Genomic DNA, 24,720 nt, shown 5'->3' with positions numbered 1-24,720 from the left:
GGGTTTGTGCGAGTGTTAGTTTTGTGTGTCGATATCTTTTGATGCTTCAAAAGATTTATATTATTCTGACCCACTTCAGTGGGGGGAAGAACAATACAATCTAATCGTCTTTTTTGTTCAATCAATTTTGGCCAATCGATATCATCATTGTAGAGATTATTGCTTTTATCACTGTCCAGCGTAGAATATAGAGTTTAAACATTTTTTTTTATTTTTACGGGGAGTTTATCAAGTTTTATTGTTTTTTTTATGGGCAGATATCCAAGAAGTAAAAGTTGTTGAATAGTTGGACAATATCTCGCTGTTTTTTTATTTGCATTCACCGTATTTTTGACCACATTTTCGATAATTTTGATAAAAATATGTTAAAAATGTTAACGATAGTGGTCTAATCTATAAAAATCGAGGAGGGGTTGCTCTACTGTTCGATGCAAATTTTTTGGCAGGAGTTTAATCTAATTTTTTAGAAATTCAGAGTGTTTTGTCAAAAAGGGACCAAATATGCTCTTTAGCTGCTTTTATTTAAAATTGACGGAAATAGACACCACAAAAATTGTGGGACACATTTTTTTAAGCTCAATGCAGAAAATGGTTTGTACTGCTGCTGGCCTTAAGAATTCTTCTGGAGCTACATTTTTGTTCAGTTTTTCTGTTTCCAGTTTTTCAATTGAAAATTGTCAGTTTTTCTGTTTTTCAGTTTTCAATTGAAATTCGATAAATATTCAAAATGCATTATTTTATTTTCTGATATACTGAAAAACAAACTTGTTTAAAAATTGATCTATTTAATGACCATTTTAGCAGTAGAGTTTTTTTTCTTTTGCCTAGCCGTACAGCAAATATCAGGGCAGATTTTGATCTCACCATGAAAGCTTTGTTAAAACTTTTTTAAAACTCAGTGATCATTTATTGACAAACTGTTTACAAAATTGAGGCAGAAGGTTTCATTTTATGGTGTCGGAGTTAGGCTCAAGATTTTATGACCAATTTTTCAACGTTAAAAATTTATGGACATTTTAAATTTTATTCTCATTTGTTAACATTTTTGTAGTCCAATGACTAGTTTTTCTAATATAAAGATCCAAATGGTATTTTTATCTAATGATGCTTAGGATTCTGAGTTTTTTTGTCTAAAGAAAATGTATGTGAATTTTTGAAAATTGCCAGAATTTTTATATCATTTCTCTCAAATTCTGGCGTAGTCTCGGCACAAGCAGGTAGATACTGAATTTTTAATGTTGAAAAGTAATGTCTAACTGTTTTATGTTTAACTATTGGTTTCTTGGTTTTGATACTACAAGTTTTTGAATTTTTTTTTGGGCATAATAGAAATTTTAAAACATTTTTTTTTGTTTGTTTGTCAAATTATGAATTTTTTCGACAGTTCTATAGAAGGACAGTACAAATAGTAAACTCAATCTCACTAATAGGAAGTCTGGATTATTTTTTTCAAACATTATTTTCTCGTTTGGTTTTATGTTTAGGACTGACGACTTCGATTATTTAGTTTTCATAGAAAAAAAATTTTGACATTCCTATACTGTTCGACTTTTGGGTTTTTTATTGGCATTTATACGTATTCTTTTTATGAGGAAGACCCGCTGATGTTCAGATGAGAAGCAAGTGAAGATTTACAATTCTTGCAGTTAACATCTTAAAATTATAGTGCCTTGAAACACGGTGGTGTCGTAAAAATGCTTGTGAAGTTTTGTCTTCTGCCTGTATTTTTTGGTTTTTTTGTAGTCTGGTGAGTCAGTCTCAGTAGAAGAAGCAGCCCGCAATTAGCTTTCCGAGGTGTTTGGATTTTTAATCCATCTTTTTTTTGCTGAAATATTCTTTCTGTTATGACTTCTGAAAAAGGTTTTGTTTTTCAGAAAAAAAAAATTGATTTTTTAAGCTTCACCATTTTTAAAACCATTTTTGGTCGGTTTTTTTTTAGCCTAGTCTTGTTGTAGTCGGATCACAGACCTTTTCAGTTAGCTATAATTTATTCTTTATAAACGGTTTTAGTTTTCAAACCCATTTGGTCCTCGGCTTTGTTATTGCTCTTACTCTCATAAAAAAATTGATGAGCTTTTTAAATATTTGCACATTTGAAAGGAATTTCTGTTTTCTTCATATTTCGAAACATTAATGTTAGATCAAAATGACTTTCAAATATTGTGCAATTGGACTTTTCTAACGCTCTTAAGGTCAAATTTATGATTTTACAACTGCATTGCAATTTTCGGGCAAAGTTTAGATAATGTCTTCAATTTTTCCGCTATTTGTTCTTCCTTTTGTAGTTGTGCGACGTAGATTGGATAATGACAGGTCTCAATTGCTTCCCGCGGAGATATAAATGAACATTTTAGTGATTTCAGTTAATATATAATTACATTAATAACTTTGAAATCATCCGCTTTCAAAAACAGAAACGTATTTTTGAGCTTCGCATCTTTTGTTTTTTTTTGTCGACCTGTTACCTAGTCACATAGGTCCCCTATCTTTTGTAATAAAGTATAGGTTAAATTGTTTTGTTTAGGTTTTGTCTGATGCGAGTTTGTAATGAAGTATAGGTTAATTTGTTTTGTTTAGGTTTTATCTGATGCGAGTTTCGTAGTGATTTTTGAAAAATGGACATCGATTTCTGGTCGTAATTAATGTTTGTTATTTGAATATCAGTTTTGTTCTTGCTTGCAGTCCAATTAACAACAAATTGAATCGGCCCTCTAGTGTGGCATTATTGTATTCCATTAATGGTTTATTGAACGATATGCATGTTTTTGAAAAATTTCTAAATCTCTTCATAATTTGGTAGCCATCATATGCGGGGTCGGAACATTATATGCGTATGCACATTACCGAGCAACCTTTTTTGTTCATTTAAGAACAATTAGTTTTGCCTGATTATGAATTGTGGTTTCTTCTGTATCATATTTGGTGGCCTCAAAATTAGTTTGCCTGTAAAATGACTCCAAAATAAACTTCCCTGGGTGGCTTGAAAGTGAAACACTTCCCGTATGTTGGATCATCATAATCCTCAAAAGCACCCATATCGCAATTTTCACCCCTAAATTGACACTGGACAATAAAATCAGACCGTTTCTGGCCATAATGCCACATTGCGTTTTTGTCAAAAGTTACTGCATCACGAAAGTCGGAATAGTCGGCTTTAACTGATGTTCTGTAGAGACCATAGTAGTAGTTGGTAAAGTTTTTGAACATGGAGTTAAATTTGTTGTCGCGCGAATCAATTGGTGGAGTCCAAAAACGCGGTAAGTCATCAACGTTTTCATTGTAATCAGACTCGCTGCCGTAGGTGGGTGTATTAGGATCTGCTTCGTATGAAATTTTGAAACCCTTGTCAGTTATAGAATGGTCAGTGATGAAATACAGAGTAATTAAACTGCTGTTGGTATCAATTATTTTAGGTGGAGAGTATGATAATCTGCCACAAAGGATGCTTTCACCGTTGTCCACTTTCTAAAAAACAAATAATTACACAACAAGATTTGGTGAATAAAAAAGCGGAACAACAGTCCATCACCTGCGTCAAATTGCCTCTCAATTGTTTCAGAGTGAGTCTGCCTTGATACTAGTTTTAAGAAATTAACCCTCCCCCGGCAAACACTTTGATATAAAGGTCAGTGTAAAAGTCGGTAGAGTGTTGGGAGTTTTCTGAGGAACTGCCAAGCTAAATAGAATTTTAATGAGAGTGGGCAGAATTAGGACGACTGAGAAAAATTACTCGCAGTCTAAAAACTCGAGGTAAAAACAGGCTGCAATTTGAAATACTTCGGAGATTTAGCAAAGATAAACATTATATTTTGGGCTCAATAGAAATATTCCAGTTCAAAATCTTCAAAATGTAAGAGTCGATTGCACTAGAAAACAATTTTGAATGGCTAGTCCACAGAAAAAGTTTGAAGTAAGAGTAAGTTCCAATCGGCTGCAATTGGATATCAACTTTGGAATCATGGCCCTTAGGTCAGAACGTTAAAAGACAGAGCGTGCCAAAAAGGTAAAAAGATCTTTTTTTTGTTGAAACATATAATTTATTCAGATTATAACTCTACGGTTAGATATTTACATGCATTCAAATGTTAAATCAACTAATCAGTATTGTTTGTAATATAATAAGCTTAAAATTGTGGCTGTTCGTTCTAGCAGATAAAAATAGGGTTTGAAGGCTCCTATTTGTCTAAGTCTCCTAACGCGTACTTTCTTCTGCTAATCGAGAAAAAATTCGGTTAAAATATTTTTAAAGCAAGTTTTACTGTTAAAAGTTCTTTTTGAATGGGGCAATTTGTTCCATTTTTGAACGTTTTTCAAGATCAAAGATTTGTTAATCCACTTCAATTTCGTTTTCTTGATCTGTCGAGCGTTTTGGTGACTAGAAATTATTTTTAAATATTCGGATAATTTCCAGTGTCATATCTGCTTTTAATTTCATTAGGCTAACTTTTGAGATAAACAGTTCGGCTGGCGAGATACTATCCTTAATGAGAAGATCAGTGGAGTGGTCAAGTGTTTGTCGAAAAATACAATCTTTTATTCCCAGTTATTTTGTCTATTTATGCGGTTTGCGTTTTTTGCCGTGAGAGTTTGAATAAATACTGAAAAAAAACGAGGGAGTAGAACTGACTTGAAAACATCAACTCTTACTCTTAAAGGAATTTGATTTATTACAAGATACACAAAACGAATTATATTAGCCATTTTGCTTAAAACTGAGTTCAGGGGGTTTTCAAAGGTTAGTTTGGAATCAATTTGTATTCCAAGATAACGACAGACATGAGGTGGTTTGATAACTTCACTTTTAAAAGTATACTCTGGATACGAATTGGTATGATTTGTAAAAAATAACATCTCTGTTTTATCGGCATTTAATGTGAATTGATTCTCTGTCAGCTATTTTTCTGTTTACTTTAATATTTTTACAAATTTTAGTGGAATTTTGTCATTATTTTCAAATTTACATATAAAACTAGTGTCATCTGCAAATTGAAAAATTTCATTTTTACCTTCCAATTTTTCAGAAAAATCGTTGACATATAACATTTCATAAAGGGCAAGGGGGTAATTTCTGCATAGGGGCCCCTAGGTCATGTAAGAATAAAGCTATTTCTAAAGTTTTTTGGGAAGGGGTAAATTGGTTAGAATGGGAGGGAAAATTTGCAGTGGGAGTGGGAAATGATACAGTAGTAATTTCGGGTGAGGATTTCCGAAGTTTCTCCCAACGACAAACTTTCTTTCCGAAATGTTCCGAAATCTTTCCGAAGTTTCCCCCATCGCGATTTAAGAGTGGCTTGTAACTTATCTACTGAATCTTTTTCATATAAATGAATGAATGAACTTCACGGAGAGTCATCATCGGTCTAGAGGCCATGACAACCGAACGCAAAGGTTATAGGTTCAAGAATGACCGTCTGCGGATATGGTGGGCTAAGCTGTCGAAGCCATGACTTTTTGTAAAAAATTCTCCTCTCCTATTGCAAGATGAGGGCCTAATCTCGCCCGTTAGCAGCCCCTATTGTATATCAGTCATACTTTCTCCCGTTGGCAACACCACTTTTACCTGTTTTTACATTGCCAGCCTAAAAAGTTGTAAGAGTTTTGCAGTGCAATTTTTTAAAATGTTTAGAAGTCCTCCATTGTAACCCTATCTACTAGTCTTTGTAAGCAAAATATGGCCACAGGATTTGGAATCTTTGCTTTTCATAGGTCGCACAAATTTTTATTTTCAATACCTACTGTTAGCATATAATATTTGCATTAAAAAATTTGTTGCTCCATGTTGGTGATGAAACTATCCATTGCCATTTATATAGACCATTATAAATATGTAGAAATGCCTTTGATATATGCTATAATCCACCTGAACAGTCGTATGTTTAATCTAATGTTAATGAAATACCATCAATACTGCCTCAACTACAACCGACTAAATCAATAGTCAACTAAAAGCACTCGGTAAACAAGAGTTTTGCTGGCATGCTTTGAAACTTAAAAAATATGACATAAAAGGCATATAATCAAATACAAAACATTACGTGTCATTTTAAAAACCTTCACAAAAATGCGGGAAAAGAGATTTTCCGATCGGTTTTGCGCGTTTTCGACCTGTAATTTTAAGAAAGGATAGTTTTTGTTCGTTTTCGATCGTTTTTGATTATTCTCTCAGGATGCTGCCATTTTTAACGCTTTTTAGGAGACTGTCGTTCTTGATAGTTTGATCGAGAAACTACCGTTTCAGCACGTTTTTGACAGTTTTTATGTTTGATTTCAACGCACGCAAAGGTCCGCTTTCAAAGTCACCAAGGCGGATTATGTATAAGGGCTAAAAACAAACTACAAAAAAGAAGTAAGATTATCGGTGAAATTGCTGAGAGGGGTGCATAAACTCATGCTATGGAATGCCAATCTTTCAAAAAATCACCACTAAATTTATCAAATATCGACACCCAAGACAATTTATCAATATACTTTATCAATTTACTTTATCAATTTACTTTATCAATTTATTTTAAATATATATATATATATATATATATATATAAAACTCTGAAGGATATTTTTCCTTATTTTTTCTTAGCTGTCAAGTTTTGCGCTCAACAACATCTGTGAATAAATTTTCAAAAAGAATTTCAACACAATCATGGACATCTGCAAATGAGTCACGGAGCAATGTAGGAGTATCCTATCATACTAAATTTTGGAAAAAAATATTGAATGCCAATCTTACAAATATCACCACTACTTTTACCAAATATCTTCATCAAAGACAATAAATGATTAAAAATTTTTAAGAACATTTTTAAATAGTTTATATATATATATATATATATATATATATATATATATATATTTATACATATATATATATATATATATATATATATATATACATAATTATATATATATATATAAATTTATATATATAAATATGCATATATATATATATATATATTTATATTATATATTATATATATATATATATATATATATATATATATATATATAAATATATATAACTTTATGAGTACATATATATATATATATATATATATATATATATATATAACTTTATGGGTTTATATATATATGTATATATATATATATATATATATATATATATATATATATATAGCGGTGAATAATTTTTTCATAGGTTTTTCTTAGTTGTCAAGTTTTGCGCTCAATAAATTCTGTGTTTAAATTTTCAAAATGTTATCAAAGCAATTATGAACATCTTCAAATGAGTAAAGGCCCCATGTAGGAGTATCCTATCATATTAGATTTTGGAAAGAATTTTTAATCTTGCTGCTCTAAGAAAGAGATACTTTTTTAGTTGTCAAGTTTTTCAATTTTTTCTGTATAAAGTTTTAATATCATTGTATAGAGTTTAAGCGGTCGTTTCTTTGGTTCAAAGAACAATCAAAAACGTTCATTTCCCTAAACATGCTCAAAAAATGTAATGCTCCTAAATAACGGTTTAAAACAGTTTTCCCCTAAAAATAACGGTTAAAAACGGTCATCTCTTTTAAAAAATAACAGTTAAAACGGCGATCTCCGAAAACAAATATTGAAAAAATTACTTTCTTAAGTTTAAAAATGATCAGAATTGTTCTTTTTCATAAAGATCCTCAGAACCGTCATCACCTAGAAATAAGGGTCAGAAGCGTTGATTTCGTGATTTCATAGCCTAAAAATGCTCAAAAACGGCTATCTTCTAAAAACAAACGCTCAAAAGACTATCACTTCCTATGTCAAAGGAATCATCAAAAAACCCACCCGGTCAACAAATCATAAGGGCCTTGACCGTTTTTCCCAAAAAAAACGATCAAAAATAATCATTTCCTAAGATTTTTTCTTAACAAAATTTCAACTGGTGCTACTTTCTAGTTCATGTACGCAATGTTTTTGTATATTTTTCGTTTGTGCCCTAGTACGTTATGGACCTCACTCAAGGAGCACTTACAGGTGTTTTGGGGGAGTGCAAAAGATATGCTCCCACAAAGCTGTGAGGTGGGACACAAGCGGAATGGATTCCTGGTTTGACACGACATGATAACATCACCACAATGAGAGCTTAGCACTAATTTAGGGCTCAATTTGACAAAGCGGCTCGTTAATGTGCGTTCGCACATGATGTTCCGACCCGAGCTCATCTACATTTTTGACTTAATTGTCAACCAAATGAAGAGATAACAAAAATAGATGTTTGAATTTAAAAACAAAATGCTACATTTTACGTTAATTAAACACACTAAATTCTGCCTTGATGAAATAGCAATCATAGGTTTCATTCATGTGACATCAATAACTCATCACAATAAGTCGTATGGCAAAGAAAAATGCATGAAAACCACGAAATTTTTGAGAAAACCCATAGTATCAAAGTCAAAAAATTCTACAGCTTTCAACGGAAGGCATTTAATACGCTAAATTATGCCTAGATGATGTGACGACTAGGATGTTTGTCACTCAAAATTTATCAATAAGACATTACAACAAGTCATTGACTATGAAAACAACAACAAAAACAGGCAAAATCCAAAAGTTCGGTAGAAAATTGAGAGAAGAAAGTGTCGAAGCTATTTAAACCATCAGCTTTTTTCTCTGAAAACTTTTTCAACGATCCATTGAACGTCTTCACAAAGCCAATGGGAGCTATCAATATTAGGATAATGTAATACGATTTCAAAAGGAACCAAAATTACTATAAAAAAATCCAAAAATTATAAAAATAATGAAAACTCGTGCACCGAAGTCAAAAAAACCAATAGTTAGAAGACAAAACCGCTAACCAGATAAATTGTTGCTGATGTAGAAAAAAAGCGGTTCTGTCATTACCGAGACTGACTTACAATCCACGAAAATAAGCTTAAGATTGATTTATGTTCAAAAAAAATAAAAAATTTTTAAAGTCCTAACAGCCATTAAACTCAAAAGCTTTCATAGGAAATCAATGAATACGCTCAGCTATGCCACGATGTGAATACAAGGATGTTTATGATGCCTAGGTAATCAATAAGACATCACAATATGTCTTATGACTATGAAAAAAAAACAACAAATACAGGCAAAAACCAAAACTTCTTTGGAAAAATGGGAGAAGAAAGTAATGAAGCCATTTAATTCAAATTTTTTTTCTCAGAAAATTTATCTATGATCTTTTGGACGTCTTCACTAAAGAAAGATGTAGCCATCAATAATAGGATGACGTGATAAGATTTCAAAATGAACCAATAAAACGAAATGTCCAAAAATTTTTTTAAAAAATTTGAAATCTTGTGGCATTGAAGACGTATAACCAATAGTTATTTGATAAAGCCGCCAATGAGAATAACTTATGTTGCAGTGGTATGAAGGAGTTTAATCCTGTTTTTACTGAGACGAACTTACAGTTCACAAAAATAAGTTTATGATTTACTAATTTTAAAAAACTTTTGAAAATTTATTTTCAAAGTCTTAACAGCCATTAGCTGTCCACTCACAGCACTAGATAGGTTCACTTAATGCTCATTAGCAAATCTATTGCACTTTTAGTCAACAAGTTTATGCCATAGGATTATAAAACTTTAGTAAAACCTCAAAAAATAAATCAAAATTTCATTTGAAATTGCGAAATTTGAGATACGAGTCCAAAAAAAACATGAGTGATCCCTTCGAAACAAATTTTTTGTTTATTGGGCTTCATTTGATTATAAAAGAGGTTTGTCATTAACGGAACGTCGATATTAAAAGTGTCTAGTAGTCTCTAGGTGACTTGAAAAATGAAAAAAATTGCAAAATTTTCTAAAAAAAGAGCTCCCAAACCTAATTCGAATTTTTTTTTATATATTAAACTTCCCTCTAAGACTAGAACTAGTCTTTATTATCTCCTTTCGTCTATTAAAAACCTAAAATTGATTTACTTTTTGGCGTGAAATCTAGTTTTGAATTAAATTTTTTGTAGAAAAAACGTTAATTCGAACGAAAATTACGGTAAAAGTGAACAAAAGTGAACCAAATATCCAGTGTTCACATGAAAATTTAAACCTCGATAACTCCTCGAAAAAAAAACGGAATTCAAAAAAAATCTTTTTAATTTCGAATTCTACGCTGGACGAGCTTTTTAATGATACCACGCACATTTCTCTACGATGAACAAAAAAAACCCATTTGAGTATATAGTTCCTCCCCCCCCCACAAGTGGGGTCGGAACAAAGAAATTAGATTTTGATAGGCTAGTATTAAAAAGCTCTGATAAGTGACGGTGAATCATTGCTATTGAAATTGAGGCAAGCTCGCACACAAAATTGATGTATTTTTTTCATGAAAAAATATCAGAGAAACCTAAAAAAGCCAAAAAAAACTATTCAGAACAATGCAGAGACAATGCCTCAATGCAGAGAAATATTGCATATTAGGCAGGAAGAGAGCGATAAACGTTCTTTTCCATTTTAATACCTATTGTTTTATTTGTCGCACAAGTTTTCGCAAAGTCTTCAACCTAGCTCTTCCCATTCTGAAAATCACTCATTAAATTGATAAGCAGCAATATGATGAGAACAAAATTAAAGCTCACGATTTTTTAGAATACTTCGCGCTTCAAATTTCAAAGATCTTAAAAAGCTCTCAAAAATTCTTCTTTGCTTTTGTAGAAATCAGCTACAATGAACTGATGATAAGATGATAAGCTTTTCATAGGAGTTGCGTGTTTTTATTAAACTCAAGAGATTAGCAAAGATCAGTTTTTTTAAACAAATTATAATTGTTTTCAAACAACCTTGGCGTCAAAAGTGTTGTGATGAACTCTGTCAAAAAGTATATTCAATGGCGTTTGATCAATAGTCTCACCCTTTTTACAACTGATGGAAAAAATAGGCATCGAACATTACGTAGGGTGTTTTTCGCTGCTAAAATGCTATAAATTATGTTGAATATTCTGGCTGGTTCTCCTTGTTGGTGATAACATAGCAACGATGAAACTCTAAACGATGCATTATATCTATTAGATTTATTTTTATACTAATCAAAAATTATCCAAAATTATATGTACAAAATTCTGTTTTAAAAGGCTAAAGAAAATTTAAAGTTTTATTAACCTTGAAAGAACAAATATTTATCCTTAGAAATCATCGAAGATTTTAAGTTTGATATAATGTATTACAAAAAATGGTAATTGGGTTTTTATGTTTCCATTATTTATGTTTTTCATCATATGAGCTACATTGCTCTCTTTATATTTTTCAAGGATAGAAAGGTACCAATGTGATAGTAATTAATAAATTGTAGTAGTAGAAATACTGGATGTACACCTCCAGACATTCACAGACTGAGAAGACACTATTCTCTTTTATATAGGGAGAACTCCACTAACTATAGTCAGTCTATTAGAGTAGTTGCACGCTGTGTATACCTCTGACTCCGGTGTTAACTCTTTTATACATCGTTATAATTGAAGTATACCTTCAGTGTTTCACCGAGTCGGTTAGTCTGAGAGATATAGGTAATCTGAGAGATATAGATATATAAATATCATATGATAAGTGTCATCATGAAGTATTTCATGGGAAATACAAACGTGAATATTGATGCTAAACAATTTACACCGCCTAATAATTTCAAAAACAAAAATTTGAGCCAACCTATGTTTAATCTTGATTAATTTTTCACGGCTCATATTTCTTTATTAGATTCGTAATTGTGTGTAAACGAGTGAAGCATGGCAAATTTGGTTCAATTTTGCTTCAACATTGGATATACGTGCTATCACTTTTCATTAAGAGTGTATTTGGGGTGAGCGTGGAAATTTGGGGCTCACTCATTTCCGCGCAATATCTATCATACGTATTGTAGGTAATTCATTTCCGCGTCAACCTTTCCCACGGTTAAAGTACCTATTAACAGAAATAAAAAGAAATACTAACTAGTAAATAATTTCAGAAATTATCCGCTCAATACTCTCAGCGGATTAGGAAGACATTTAGCGGTTTTATTATTACCCATAGCACTATTCACAAGAGCAACTGAGTCTTTCTTGAATGGGTTCTTTCTTTTTTATAAGGTTTTTCATGATAAAACGGACAAACATTTCATATAGGTTTATTTAAAATAAATAACATGGTCTTCCATTGTGGGTTGATTTTTTATGGTGATCGTCCATTCTTCAAAATTTGAGGTTTTTATCAAATTTGCAGCAATCGAATAAACTTAAACCAATTTCGAGCGCGACCTCAACCTGGGCACCGCAAAATCCGAAAATGAACTTCTTACGAAGAGCGTTTTTAGGCGACTTGAAGTCTAATTGAACTATAAAACGAAATGACCAAGCAAAAAATTTTGAGAGCAAAAAGCGAAATGCAAAAATAGAGCGGTAAAATTTGGAAAATTTTCTTACTGTATTCAGTTGAAAATCTATGGTTGATTTTTCTCCTTCGAACCAAAGAAGATAATCGTAACATAAAATGGATCCATTTTCGCGGAACTCGTCATCCTGTTCAATATACAATTCGTGAATCTTGAGAACAATTGACGCTCGGCAGTCGTAGGATTTAATTATTACGGACCAAATATAATCATTCTGGTATTTCTCAGGAAACTCTTCGGACGTGATAACTTTGGGAGTTATTGTTGCAGTTCTCACTTTTGAGTCATTGCCGCATTCTTTTTCATCTTCATCGTCTTCATATGCGCATTCTGGAACACCGTCACAATTCTTAGAGCATATAGTAACGTTGGAACTGTCAAAACACTCTGTGTAATTACCAGTGCATAATTCAGATTTTCCGATTTCGATGGTTTCACAATTCAATTTTTCGTCTTCATCACTTCCGTCACTACAGTGTGGCACTTGATCGCATTTCCGCTCCTCGGGTATGCAGAAACCGTCCTTTTCACATTTGAAGAAACCTGCACAAAATAAACAGTTGAGTTCTTATGTAAAAAATTTGTAACCATAAACCAGTTTGTAATCTAATATATTTTTCGGATACACCAGTGTTAGGCTATTGATCGGAAGCAATTTTGTGTCTGACACCCTAGTCTGCCACTCAAATTGGTGTGACCACAGCGGTTTGGGTTGGTTGCCTCAGAACTGGAAGTCATCTTTACTCATTTCGAACTACCAGTTTTGCTGTTTTCCTTACAAATGATGTGATCCCATGATGAAGTCCGTAACCCAAACAGGTATTGCAGACGGACTTGAATCCCAGATAGAGGATTCAATAGATTGAGGATTCCCAGATAGAGGATAAATGTTCCAAAACATTTCAGCCGAAAAAATGGGTGTTAGCCAGACCGACCGGATTTGGCCACTCTTTACTAGACCACACTGTCTTTTGTCACTGTTGGCCAGACTGAACAGATTCCTGTCCACACGATTGACCAGACCGGACAGACGCTACGCCAGACGCTACGCAACAACCATTTACGAACAACCCAACCCAAGACGACAGATGAGGAGCTAGATGAAGAGTTCGCAGTATAACACTTTCTCAGCAACGACGATAAGCCGACTTAGTTAATCTCTTAGTCTCTTTTCCAAGAGGCGAGGCTTTAGTTGCGCGCCACCCCCCTTCCCAAAGGCCCCCTGCAAGAACTGCGCTGCCAATCTACACTACGCGGGAGTTGAGGCTGAGTCTACGCGGGACAACCCGGGCACCAAAGCACTTACTCCTGAGCTAGCTCGCACTAAGTCAAGAGTACCTGGTGCTATAAGTTAGAGTGTTGGCGGTACCACTTGCACTTCGGTTCCGTCGAGAGCACAAGCCCAGGTTTAGACACCAAAGGGTTGGCGTACTCTCACGAACGCAACACTCGCCACCCCGAGCATCCTTTTCAGGAAGCTCTAGCTAGCTCAGTCGACCTGCAAGCTCCCTGGTGTACCCCCGTACCAAGAAGAATTCCCTCGAACACTAAGCCCTAGTCTGAAGCAAAGAAATCCCGGTGTTAGCCGTCCTGAGCTGAGGGCTTGATTCTAGCACTACGGCCTATAGATAGGAGGTAAGCTGCTAGTTTCACGCTTAGTGAAAGGGGGACCGAGCAAGACGCCGCGAGGACGACCTAAGAGAGTGCAAGACGCCGCGAGACGAAGAGAGTGCAAGACGCCGCGATCCCCGACGAAGAGAGTGCAAGACGCCGCGATCCCAGACGAAGAGGGTGCAAGAAGGCAACTCTGCCCACATAGTGGGTGAAGACCAGAAGCACCGCCTGGAAGTGCCTCTCTCCCTAGCCTCTGACCCTCAGTACACGAGTCCTTCTGCTGAATACTCCCAATGGCACACCGAAACCCCCTCGCTCGACCCTTCTTCCCCAACAGCTCGATGAACAACAACGCAGTGAACTGCTCAGATGCCAACCAGAGCCTAAATATGACCGCCTTGACCAACATTAGCTAAGTCAGTCAACAAGGAACCAAGAGGAAAGCCCAATTGGTCCCCGAAGTCCGACGAACCCGAAGTGACAGACCCAAAGTGATCTACTTCTCCTTTGACACACCAGTACCGAGCCTCAAAGACTTCAACCTCAAGCTGATTGCCCTGACCAACTGCCAGAACTATGGAGAACTAAGGAAGTCCAAGAACGGCAAAAGCTACTCCATCAAGCCAAAGACCACTGACATAGCCAAGACAATTACCCCGAGCAAAGTTACCGCAGCCTTCCCTAACAGCAAAGTAAGACTGAGCACCATGACCACAAACAACTCAAAGCCAAGCTTCGTGATCACTAACATCGATCTCAATGTACAAACTGATGACATCAAGACCGAGCTGCAGAGCCAACACATTGACGCTGAGACTGTGCACAGAATTACTAGCAGAGCGACCAACAACCCAACCCGACTAGTTAGAGTGTTCACCACCTCTGAAGCCAACGCAAGAGAAGCGGTAGAAAATGGGGTCTCTATCGTCAACCAACGCAAGAGATGTGAGAAATCGAGACAAGAGCCTCAAGTCATCCAATGTTTCAAGAGCCTCGAGTTTGGACACAGGAGCCATGAATGCTGCAACAACCTAAAGTGTAGAAGATGCGGAGGTGAGCATCTTGCCAAAGACTGCGCACAAGCTGAACAAGAGACTAAGTGCCCAAACTGTGGAGAGAACCACTCCTCCAAATACCGAGGATGTGCAAAGTACCAGGAGGCAAAGTCAATCAGCTATGCTCAAGCAGTCAAGAAGAGCCAACCAGTAACCACTACCGCTTTCAAGAAGATAAAGAAGATGTTAGAGACAATGAATGAGAGACTCAGCAACCTCGAAGACAAACTAACGCGGAGAGTATAGACTTTAGAAGACCAAACAGCCCAGCTGACCATAAAGACAAGTTCAATCGAAAACAGCCAACTGAACAACTTCATGACCCTCGCAGCCCTCATACAGTGCACACTAGACTCCTCACAAAAGAAGATTATCATCATGCAAGCTCTAAACTTCATCACAGGACAGACAATCAGCAACTCTCAGTTTGACGGAAAAGTGAAAGAAATCAAACAATACTTCGCCAGCCACAAAATCACATCTCAACATGGCAGATAACTTGACAGTTCTACAACTCAATGTTAGAGGGATGAGATCCCAACTTAGACTACTCGACACTCTACTAAGTGACAAAGGCGCTCATGTTGCCTGCTTCAATGAGACCAAGACAAAACAGCCGCCAAGACTCAAAGACTTCATCTTAGCTGCAAGCTTTGCCGACAGCAAACATGGCTCAGCCATCTATGTTAGACGCGGACTCAGCTTCAAGCTCATCAACATCAATGTTGTAAAATCAGACTCCAAGACCAACGAGATGCTACACATCAGACTCACGGACTCCAACATCGACATCATACTAATCTACTGCTCTCCTGATTTAGCCATCGAACCGACCCACCTCCAATACTCAAACAGAAGAACTCTCATACTGGGTGACTTCAACATCAAATGTCCATACATCAACCCCAAATCATACAGCTTCAATTCAACTGGACGAACAGTAGAAGAATGACTAGATGACGGCCTTGTGCTGCTGAATGACGACAGTGCAACGCACAAGAGTGGCTCAATCCTAGATCTCCATCTCAGCACGATTGACCTCGCCTCAGACCTTGCATCTTTTCACACTACAGACGGAACTTTAAGTGATCATCTAATGACGATAAGCCAATTTAACATCAATGCTCCGAAACCCTACTACCTAAGACCAGATTGGAATCAGTTCAAGAGGAAAGTGGCGGAATTCACTAACAGCACAGATGAACTAGATGAGAAGGCTATAGAGCTGGCAACTCACATCAAGCGCTGCTATGACCACTGCCTAAGACCTCAACGACGAAGCTCCAAAAAGAAAATAGCCAATCTAATCAAGACCAAGCACCGAATACAGAGGAGAGTCAGAAAACTCAGACGAAATGGACTAAGGGGTGATATGGACGAAAGAGAACTGACAGCTGAACTAAACAGAGTCTCAAAACAACTGAACAGAGCAATTAGGCTCGAGAAGCAACAACAAGAGAATAAACTGATTGAACAGCTCAATGACGACAAAAACTGCCAGAACTTCTGGAAGGCCTTCCACAGACTCAACAAAGACATTCAGCACAGCACAAACCGACTCAAGATGACTACATAAGAGGCTGCAAACAGCTTCGCAAACTCCCTCCAGCAGACCATGGTGACGCACAGACCCGAGACAACTGAAGCGAGCGATCATCAAGAAGAAGTTGAGAGAAGTATTGACGAAGCTGCGATAGCCGCCTATAAAACACCAAGAGAACACTGGCAAACTGAAGTACGACCACAACTGCTTAGACGACTGATTTCTGAGAGAAAGAACACAGCCCCAGCCAATGACCAAGTTTCTTATAAGATCCTGAAACAACTGCCAGACAACATCATAGAGAACCTTTGCGAACTCATTCAAGAATCGCTCAAACGAGGCAAGATACCAACGTGCTGGAAGAAGGCCAAAGTCTGCATGCTCCCTAAACCAGGCAAGGATCACACGAACATCAAGAACTACAGACCCCTCTCTTTGACAAGCTGCATTGGCAAACTAGGCGAAATTATCGTAAAGGAGCATCTGATCAAACACTGCGAGGACTTAAACGTATTCAGAAACACCCAAGGTGCATACAGAACGAAGAGATCAACTGTTGACAATCTCCTATGCTTGACTCAACACGCTTTCAGCGAAGCTCTCTGGAAACGACCAACTGCAGCAGTCTTTCTTGACGTACAACAAGCATTTGATGCACTGTGGCACAAGGGACTACTCTACAGACTCCAGGAGAACAAAGTTCCAATGTGGATCATCAAATGGACCAAAGACTACCTCAAGAACAGAGAACTGAAAGTTGAGTACCAGCAAGCTGTAGCAGAGAGCTTCGTCCCAAGTGCCGGTGTCCCTCAAGGAGGAGTTATACGTCCAGTTCTTTTCAACATCTATGTCAGTAAACCCGAAGTAGCAACAGCCAATGTCTCCCAGTATGCAGATGATATAGCACTCTACACGACCAACGCAACCTGCAAAGCAGCCACTCTAAGACTACAAAGAGCACTCGACACACTTGACCACTGGTGCAACCTGTGGAAGATCAAACTCAATCCTGACAAGACGCACTTCATGCTCATCACTCGACTGAAAGACAAACAACAACTACTGACCCTCAAAGGAGCGCAATTGAAGACAACAAAGAAAACAACCTTTTTAGGAGTAGAAATATCAGACAGCTTGACTTGGACAGAGCACATCAACGAGGTTGAACAGAACGTTTTCGCCAGGACAAACGGACTCAAAATACTCAAAGCTAAAGGAATCAGCTCTAAAAGCCTAATCAAACTTTACAAGATGACTATCAGACCAATCATGGAGTACGCCTCACCAGCCTGGGCCAATGCTCCGAACTCACTCTTACAAAGACTACAGATACTACAAAACAGAGCACTGAAGACAGCACTAGATCTACCTTCTTGGACATCCACGACAGAAGTACACAGCAGAGCTAACCTACCGACCATAACTGAATATTTAATAAGTCGCAACATCAACTACCTGAAACGAGCATCGAAGTACAACTCCTCTATAAGAGAACTCATCCAAGATGAACTGAAGACAGTACAAACCGACAGCAATCTCAGGACTCCGATACAGACGATACTGTTCCAAACAGCAATTGAGCGGCTTTCAAATACATCAACTGACGTTCCAACTTAAATGGACAAACCTCTAAATCTTTACAAATACAATTCAACTTTTTCTTCCCGACCTTCAAGACATTAACGACTTTCTTACTTCTCTTTTGGTGGCCTAAGACGACAAAGCAATGCAAGGTGCAAACTGACATCTCTTACCCAATCCTGACGAACAGACGCAAAACCAAGAACTGACCAAACAAGAGACTGCAAAGCAAGACGCGAGTTTACACGGCTTCTTGAAAAGAGGCCATAGAAGCTCACGACAACCCCCCCTTCACAGGCGCTACGCCAGACCAGTGGCCAGGCCCAGCAAAACATTTAGAAACATCTAATAAAAGTTCCAACTTGTTCTTTTAACTTTTTGTTCAAGAAACGAAAAATTCTTGTAATTCTGAAGGCGGTTGCAAACTTCTGAAATTAGTTTGGTGATGTATTCTAATCATCGACATAATGATGTAAAGATCACCAAAGACCAGCTATTATTTAGAAAAACAGTCCACTCGGCACACATTTATACTTTTTCTCAAAGAGGGCTAGCTCTTGATTTGGTCTGACCTCTAAACTTTGAATTTTGGAATTGGTCACAAAAAACAGACCGAAATGAGAAAGTCGGCCGAATGAGAGAGACCGAAATGTGCACATTGAAAAGACTGAAATTTTGGTATTGACCTTATGAAACAGATTTAAATGTGGGTATTCGCCAGATTGATGAGACCGATGACGGTGTTGGTCAGACCAAATAGACCAAAATATGTGTATGGCTAGACTGACCAGACCAAAAACTTGGTATTTGTCATGCAGAATGCGCGAGTAATTTTTTTCGAGACCATTGATTTGGGCCGCCGCAGTCCCCATTGTTAAAGATCAAAGCCGGCCTAGCCAACACATCTATTGGGTCGGAGAAGTCATTGTGAGAATCAATATAGCGATCTCTGGCTCTTACTACAACTTAGAACCTCAGAACCTTGAAAACAAATCAGTTCATCATAAAGTAGTCATGAAACAAAGATATTTTAATTAAGATTCTTCTATCGAGAAGAATTGGTTTACTATCTTGAAAGTTTTTAAATTAAAAAGATCCAGCTCTACAAATATCTTTTGATTTTTTTACCTAATGAGATAAAAATTATAGAAATTAAAGCGCTAAATCTTCTCTGACTTGAATTTTGACTGAACGGCAAAACAAAATTAAGTTTTGAAAAGATATTTTTTCTAAAAAGGAAGGGTTGTAGCGTCTTTCATATCCTAAAATAGTTTTTGTACAAAGGAATTAATTATATATGATTAAACAAGGAGGCTCGTTCGTGTGCGTTTGCACATGATGTTCCGACCCGAGCTCATCTATATTTTTGACTTAATAGACACAACAAAAATGAATGTTTGAGTTGAGGTAAAAAGTCTACAAAGAGAAGAAATAGTGAGGCGAAATTCAAAACTCAATCAACATTTTTTAAACCAAATAATTTCAAAAGTCTTAAAAATCATTAGCTTATAATAAAATAATTCAAGAAAAATCAGCAAAAAAATCACTATAATACCAATGGGACCTGCCTTTGGTTAGACAAGGCCATGAGAGCGAACTAAAGATACAGAAAAAGTTTTTAAAAAATTACAATTAATTTGCAAATTATTGAAGCCGTTAAAATCATTGTTATTATCTGAATAATATGTTTTTTTATTTCAATTTTTTATTTACACTAACTCGGCAAAAATTTTAGTGTAAAAGTTCATTGAGTCACATTTGAAAATCATTGGGATCTGTTGTTACCCGAAAGTGCTTAACGAAGAGAAAAGGAAACACAAATTTTCCACTCCCAAAACTTTTATGAAAACGCATAATGTCCAACGAACACATCATCAGTTACGACATAATGTTAGTAGTGATGATTTTTTTGAATACAATGAATTGAATGGGAAAGATGAGAATAAGTTACAAGTTGACGAAAAGAAAAACAAAACTGAAAAGTTTTTAAAATGTTCTACAATGTATAATATCATAAAATTTAAAACTTTTCGCTATAACCTGCCCGCTACGGTTAAAATCAATCATTCAGTACTTAGTTACAAGCTGATGAGAACGGTCAGCAATTTCGGCAACATAAAGAATAAAAAATCAGGCAAAAACAGCAAATTCAATAAAAAATGAGCGAGAAAGGTGTCGAGCGAAAATTCATTTAAAATTGAATTTTTCAAATTGATCAATTAATAATCAATTTACAAATGATTTTTAAGAGCAATGAGATTTTTTTTACGTGACAATGAGATTTCGAAAAATCAACAAATATCAACATATGAACGATAAAGCAAAAAAATATTTGAGAAAACCTGTATTATCAAGAAAATTAAATTCAATAGATTGCCGATAAAAACGCAAAATTACTTGTCGATGGGACAAAAACAAAGTTTATCATTCATAGGTTATCAATAAGACATTACAACACATCACTGACTATAAAAAAACAAAAAAATACAAGCGAAATCCAAAAAATTCAGTAGAAAAGTGCAAGAAGAAAGTTTTGGGGCACAATTTAAACCAAAAAATTTTCTCTGAAAGCACAATCTATGATCAATTGAACGACTTTGCTATTAAACCAATGAGTACTATCAATATTTGAAAAATGTGATAAGATTTCAAATGGAACCAAATTTACGGAAAAAAGTATCCAAAAATTTAAAAAAAAAAAGAAGAAAACCCGTGCATCGAAGTCATCAAAGCATTATTTAATAGATAAAACTCTAGCTAAACAAATTATGGTTGAGGTGGAAACAAAGGCTCTTTTCAGTACTAACGCTGACTTAGAGTTCAAGAAAAAGAGCTTACGATTGGTTAATATTTAAAAATTTACGAAATTTTTTTTTAAAGTCTTGACAGCCATTGACTTCAATATCTTTCAACGGATGTCTATAAATCCGATCAGTTATGCCTCAATGGGAGGTCAGGGACATTTTTAAGATATAGGTAATCAATAAGACATCACTTTAAGTCTTATGACGGTGAAAACAACAATAAATATAGGCAAAAACCAAACATTCATTAGAAAAGTGCAGGAAGAAAGTGCCGAAGCCATATAAGCCAGACGTTTTTCTCTGAAAATTTTATTTATAAACCATTGAAAGTTTTCTCCAGGTCAAAGGGAGCTATCAATTTTAAGATAATATGATAATATTTCAAAAGGAACCAAAAATACGAAATTTTTGAAATTTTGTTGAAATCTTGTGTCATTGAAGTCAGATGACCAATAGTTAGAAGGTAAAGCATAAAACTGCTAGCCAGATTAATTTTTGTTGCATTAATAACAAAAGGCTCTTGTTTTTTACTGAGACTGACTTACAGTTCGTGAAAATAAGTTTATGTTTGCTTAATGTTCAAAAAAATTTTTTAGTCTTAACAGCGATTAGCTGTCCATTTGAAGCACTAGATAGGTTTCCTTAATAATCAATAATCAACCTATTGCACTTTTAGTCAACAAATTTGTGCCATAGGACTCCAAAAATTTTGTAAAACCTGTGAAAGAAAATCAAAATTTCAATTAAAGTTACGAAAACTCAGAGTCGAAGCCAAAAAAAACATGAGCGATTCCTTGAAAACGAATAGTCTGTTCAGTGGGCTTCAATTGACTGTAAATGAGGTTTATCATTAACGGAACCTCGATATGAAAGGTAACTAGTCTCTAGGTGACCCAAAAAGCGAAAAAATTGAAACGTTTTCCGAAAATGGAGCTCTTGATTAGAATTCGAGTTTTTTTGATAGTAAACTTCCCTATGAGACCAGAGCTTGTCTTTTTTTTATCGCCTTTCGTCAATTAGGAACACAAAATTAATTCATTTTGTTTAGTGAAATGTAATGTTGAATTACTCTTTATATAGAAAAAAATCTTAACTTGAACGAAAATTCGCCTAAATGTGAACAAAATCATGCCAAATATCACGTGTTCACACAAAACTTATAAAATTCGATAACTTCTCGAAAAAAAACGATATTCAAGAAAATTTTTTTATTTTCGAATTCTACGCTGGACGAGCTTTTTAATGATACCACTAACATTTCTCTACAATGAATATATCGATCGGCCAAAATTGTCTGAACAAATAAAAACTCATTTGAGTATATAGTTCCTCCCTCCCCTCTAAAGTGGGGGTTGGAACAATAAACAAATGGTACACCGTATAAAAGAATTATATGGTACAGTAAATAGTTTATTGTAAACGGACTAATTGATATCGATTACAGGAATCGGTAATTCTACTTAAGCATAGAAAAAAGTGTTTGCATCTAACAATCTGCTTTACGATCTCCGCTAGCTAAAAATAGAAAGAATTACAACTCTGTCAAATCTGATATGAATTACATGTGTTCATGCTTTAGCTGTTAGATTGTTATTTAAAGCACATCTTAAAATAATTTAGACTAGAATTGATGCAAGTTGGCATGAACTTTATTCAAAGTATCATAAATTGATTACTTTATGATGAAACTGATTCAGGCGTTAAATTTTTCCATACCAGCTCAATGTAAACCAAATTCCCTTGTTACGCATTATTACGTGAGCTGTTAACTCTTTTTTGAGAAAAAAATAGCAAATTTTTCACTCACTACCGTCCAGTAAGTAGGATAATCATGGCCTAACTTCTCAAAGGGGAACTGAATATTATCGCCTTAATAATTACTCTCCTTTAAATGGAATTACAGTTGACAGCTTTTATACTTTTAAAAACATGAAAATATGCCTTTCTGACTCTTTTCTGACTCTTTTTTCCTTGAAGATTTTGCAGTGCAAATGATGAGCCGCTTTATAGTTCAGAAATTTTTCTATGTTTGCTTATTTATTTTTCTTTGGAGTTGAAGCTATTTGGATTTGAGCTTATCATAATAAGAACACACGATTTGCGTGGGGGAGCGATACATAAAAGATGTGATTTTTGTTTCATAATTGATTGCATTCTTCATGTATTCCAGAAAATGTTTGAAAATCTTTTGAACAGTTTTCAAAATTTTTTTTACTGTTTTTGTGCGTATGTTCTAGAATATTTACTGGATTTCGATCTTCATACTTGATTTCAAAACACAAGTACCAAAATCAGCAGTCTTTTTTGAAGCTAACCGACAATTTTTCCTGCAAAATTTCTCGTGAAAACGAGAAACCTTTTCCAGAAGTCTCCAAAACAGTGTAACGATGGTCTAACAGTGATTTCAATGCTTGATTCCCAGCATCGTCTGCTATATTTTAAATGAACTTTGTGTATCACCCTAGACTTTTCTATGACTTCAAGATAATGTGATATCACGTGTGGAACGATACTGTGTAAAATTGTGTAGCATATGCGCTCGTCTGCGTAAAAGTTACATGCCCAGTAAGTTGGGTAGAGGTGCAGGAGTCAGAAAAGATTTGCATAAACTTTCGGTAAAATTGCTTGAAATTTACCTTCCGGACATTCCATTTCAGTAGCAGTAAAGGCATCATACAGTCCTTTGGCAGCGTAATTCAGAAAAGCTTCCGTGTACTTGTCCAAAGCTTGAAAGTCAGAGTATTTTTTAAGCCGGCTAATCTTCGACTTCAGAATTGGGTTTTCGTTGCATATTGTGACTGCAGGGAACTCGATACTGGACATGGTTTCAATTGTCATTTCTGTTGATGTCGGATATGACAAATATTTCAGAATAATGCCGTGGACGTAAAAGGAAAAAAGCACAATCAAACCAATGTAAATCAATATCCAAAGTATTCGAAAAGTTTTATGCGAAGATCCAACTTGTGGGAAAATTGCGTCTATTAAACGTACCATTGATTTCTTCATAACACTTTGTGAAGTTTTCACGTTCGTTTCCGGTTCGGATGTGTGATCGGACGAAGATTCACTTTCTTCATTCAAAGTTGACAGTTGAATTGCAACTTTTGTTCCATTTTTGTTATCTTTTGCCGATAAAATTGTGTCTTTCCTACTTGGGTGATGTTTTCCATAAGTACTCATTATCAATGAGTTGCTCTGACAATTTCAGCCGAAAATTTATATAGTTTTATTTTTTGGACTACTTTTCCAAAATAATCAGCAAAGAATGAATGATGAAAACCTAGAATTTCGCTATTTGCAAAACCAATCTGATTACACACAACAGCATAGACCATAAAGATGTTTACCTACTAACAACCTTTATCAGGTATTTTCAAGTATGTTTATTTGCATGTTAATATCAGGTGTTTAAGAGCAGAGGGTTGTGTCCTATCAGATCAAAGACTTTATGGGGAAGTTGGGAGAACTGAAAGTAAACTTTGAAACCATTAAACTAATTCATAGCAAGAGCTAACCAAAATCAAATATAAATGTTTGCTACGATTATTATTTATCCAAGGGTACTTCAAAAGACGGGAAACTCTCTATTTAAACTGAATAGTTTGAACAAAAAGAAGACACAAACAAAGATGATTGTAAACAGTTACACTATTGAATGTAGAGGCTGTAGTAAACAGATATGAATAAATTCTGCTTAAATTTTGAAAGAAATATATTTTCAAATTGAAAAACGTGAAACCTAGTGGAATATTCTTCTTAAATTCCATTCTTGAAATCTGTC

The 24,720-nt window shown here is 35.3% G+C and overlaps 1 protein-coding gene across 1 annotated transcript; it reads right to left on the bottom strand.

Annotated features, from left to right (window-relative positions):
* Nucleotides 1–2,943: 2,943 nt before the first annotated feature.
* Nucleotides 2,944–23,774, bottom strand: LOC142356850 (uncharacterized; the record flags this gene model as incomplete). The annotated part of the gene is made up of 3 exons (XM_075408622.1): nt 23,573–23,774; nt 12,371–12,882; nt 2,944–3,465 (listed from the first exon to the last, which is right to left on the bottom strand). Coding segments are annotated over exons 1-3 (1,236 nt in total), but the record flags the coding sequence as incomplete, so codon positions are not given.
* Between the last annotated feature and the right edge of the window lie 946 nt (nt 23,775–24,720).

Source organism: Convolutriloba macropyga, unplaced genomic scaffold (genome assembly GCF_964194025.1).
Source record: "Convolutriloba macropyga unplaced genomic scaffold, txConMacr16.3 SCAFFOLD_3885, whole genome shotgun sequence".
In the NCBI taxonomy this organism is placed as follows: Eukaryota; Metazoa; Xenacoelomorpha; order Acoela; family Convolutidae; genus Convolutriloba; species Convolutriloba macropyga.
Note: the sequence above shows the minus strand (reverse complement) of the source record. Positions and strands in the feature narration are given on the sequence as shown.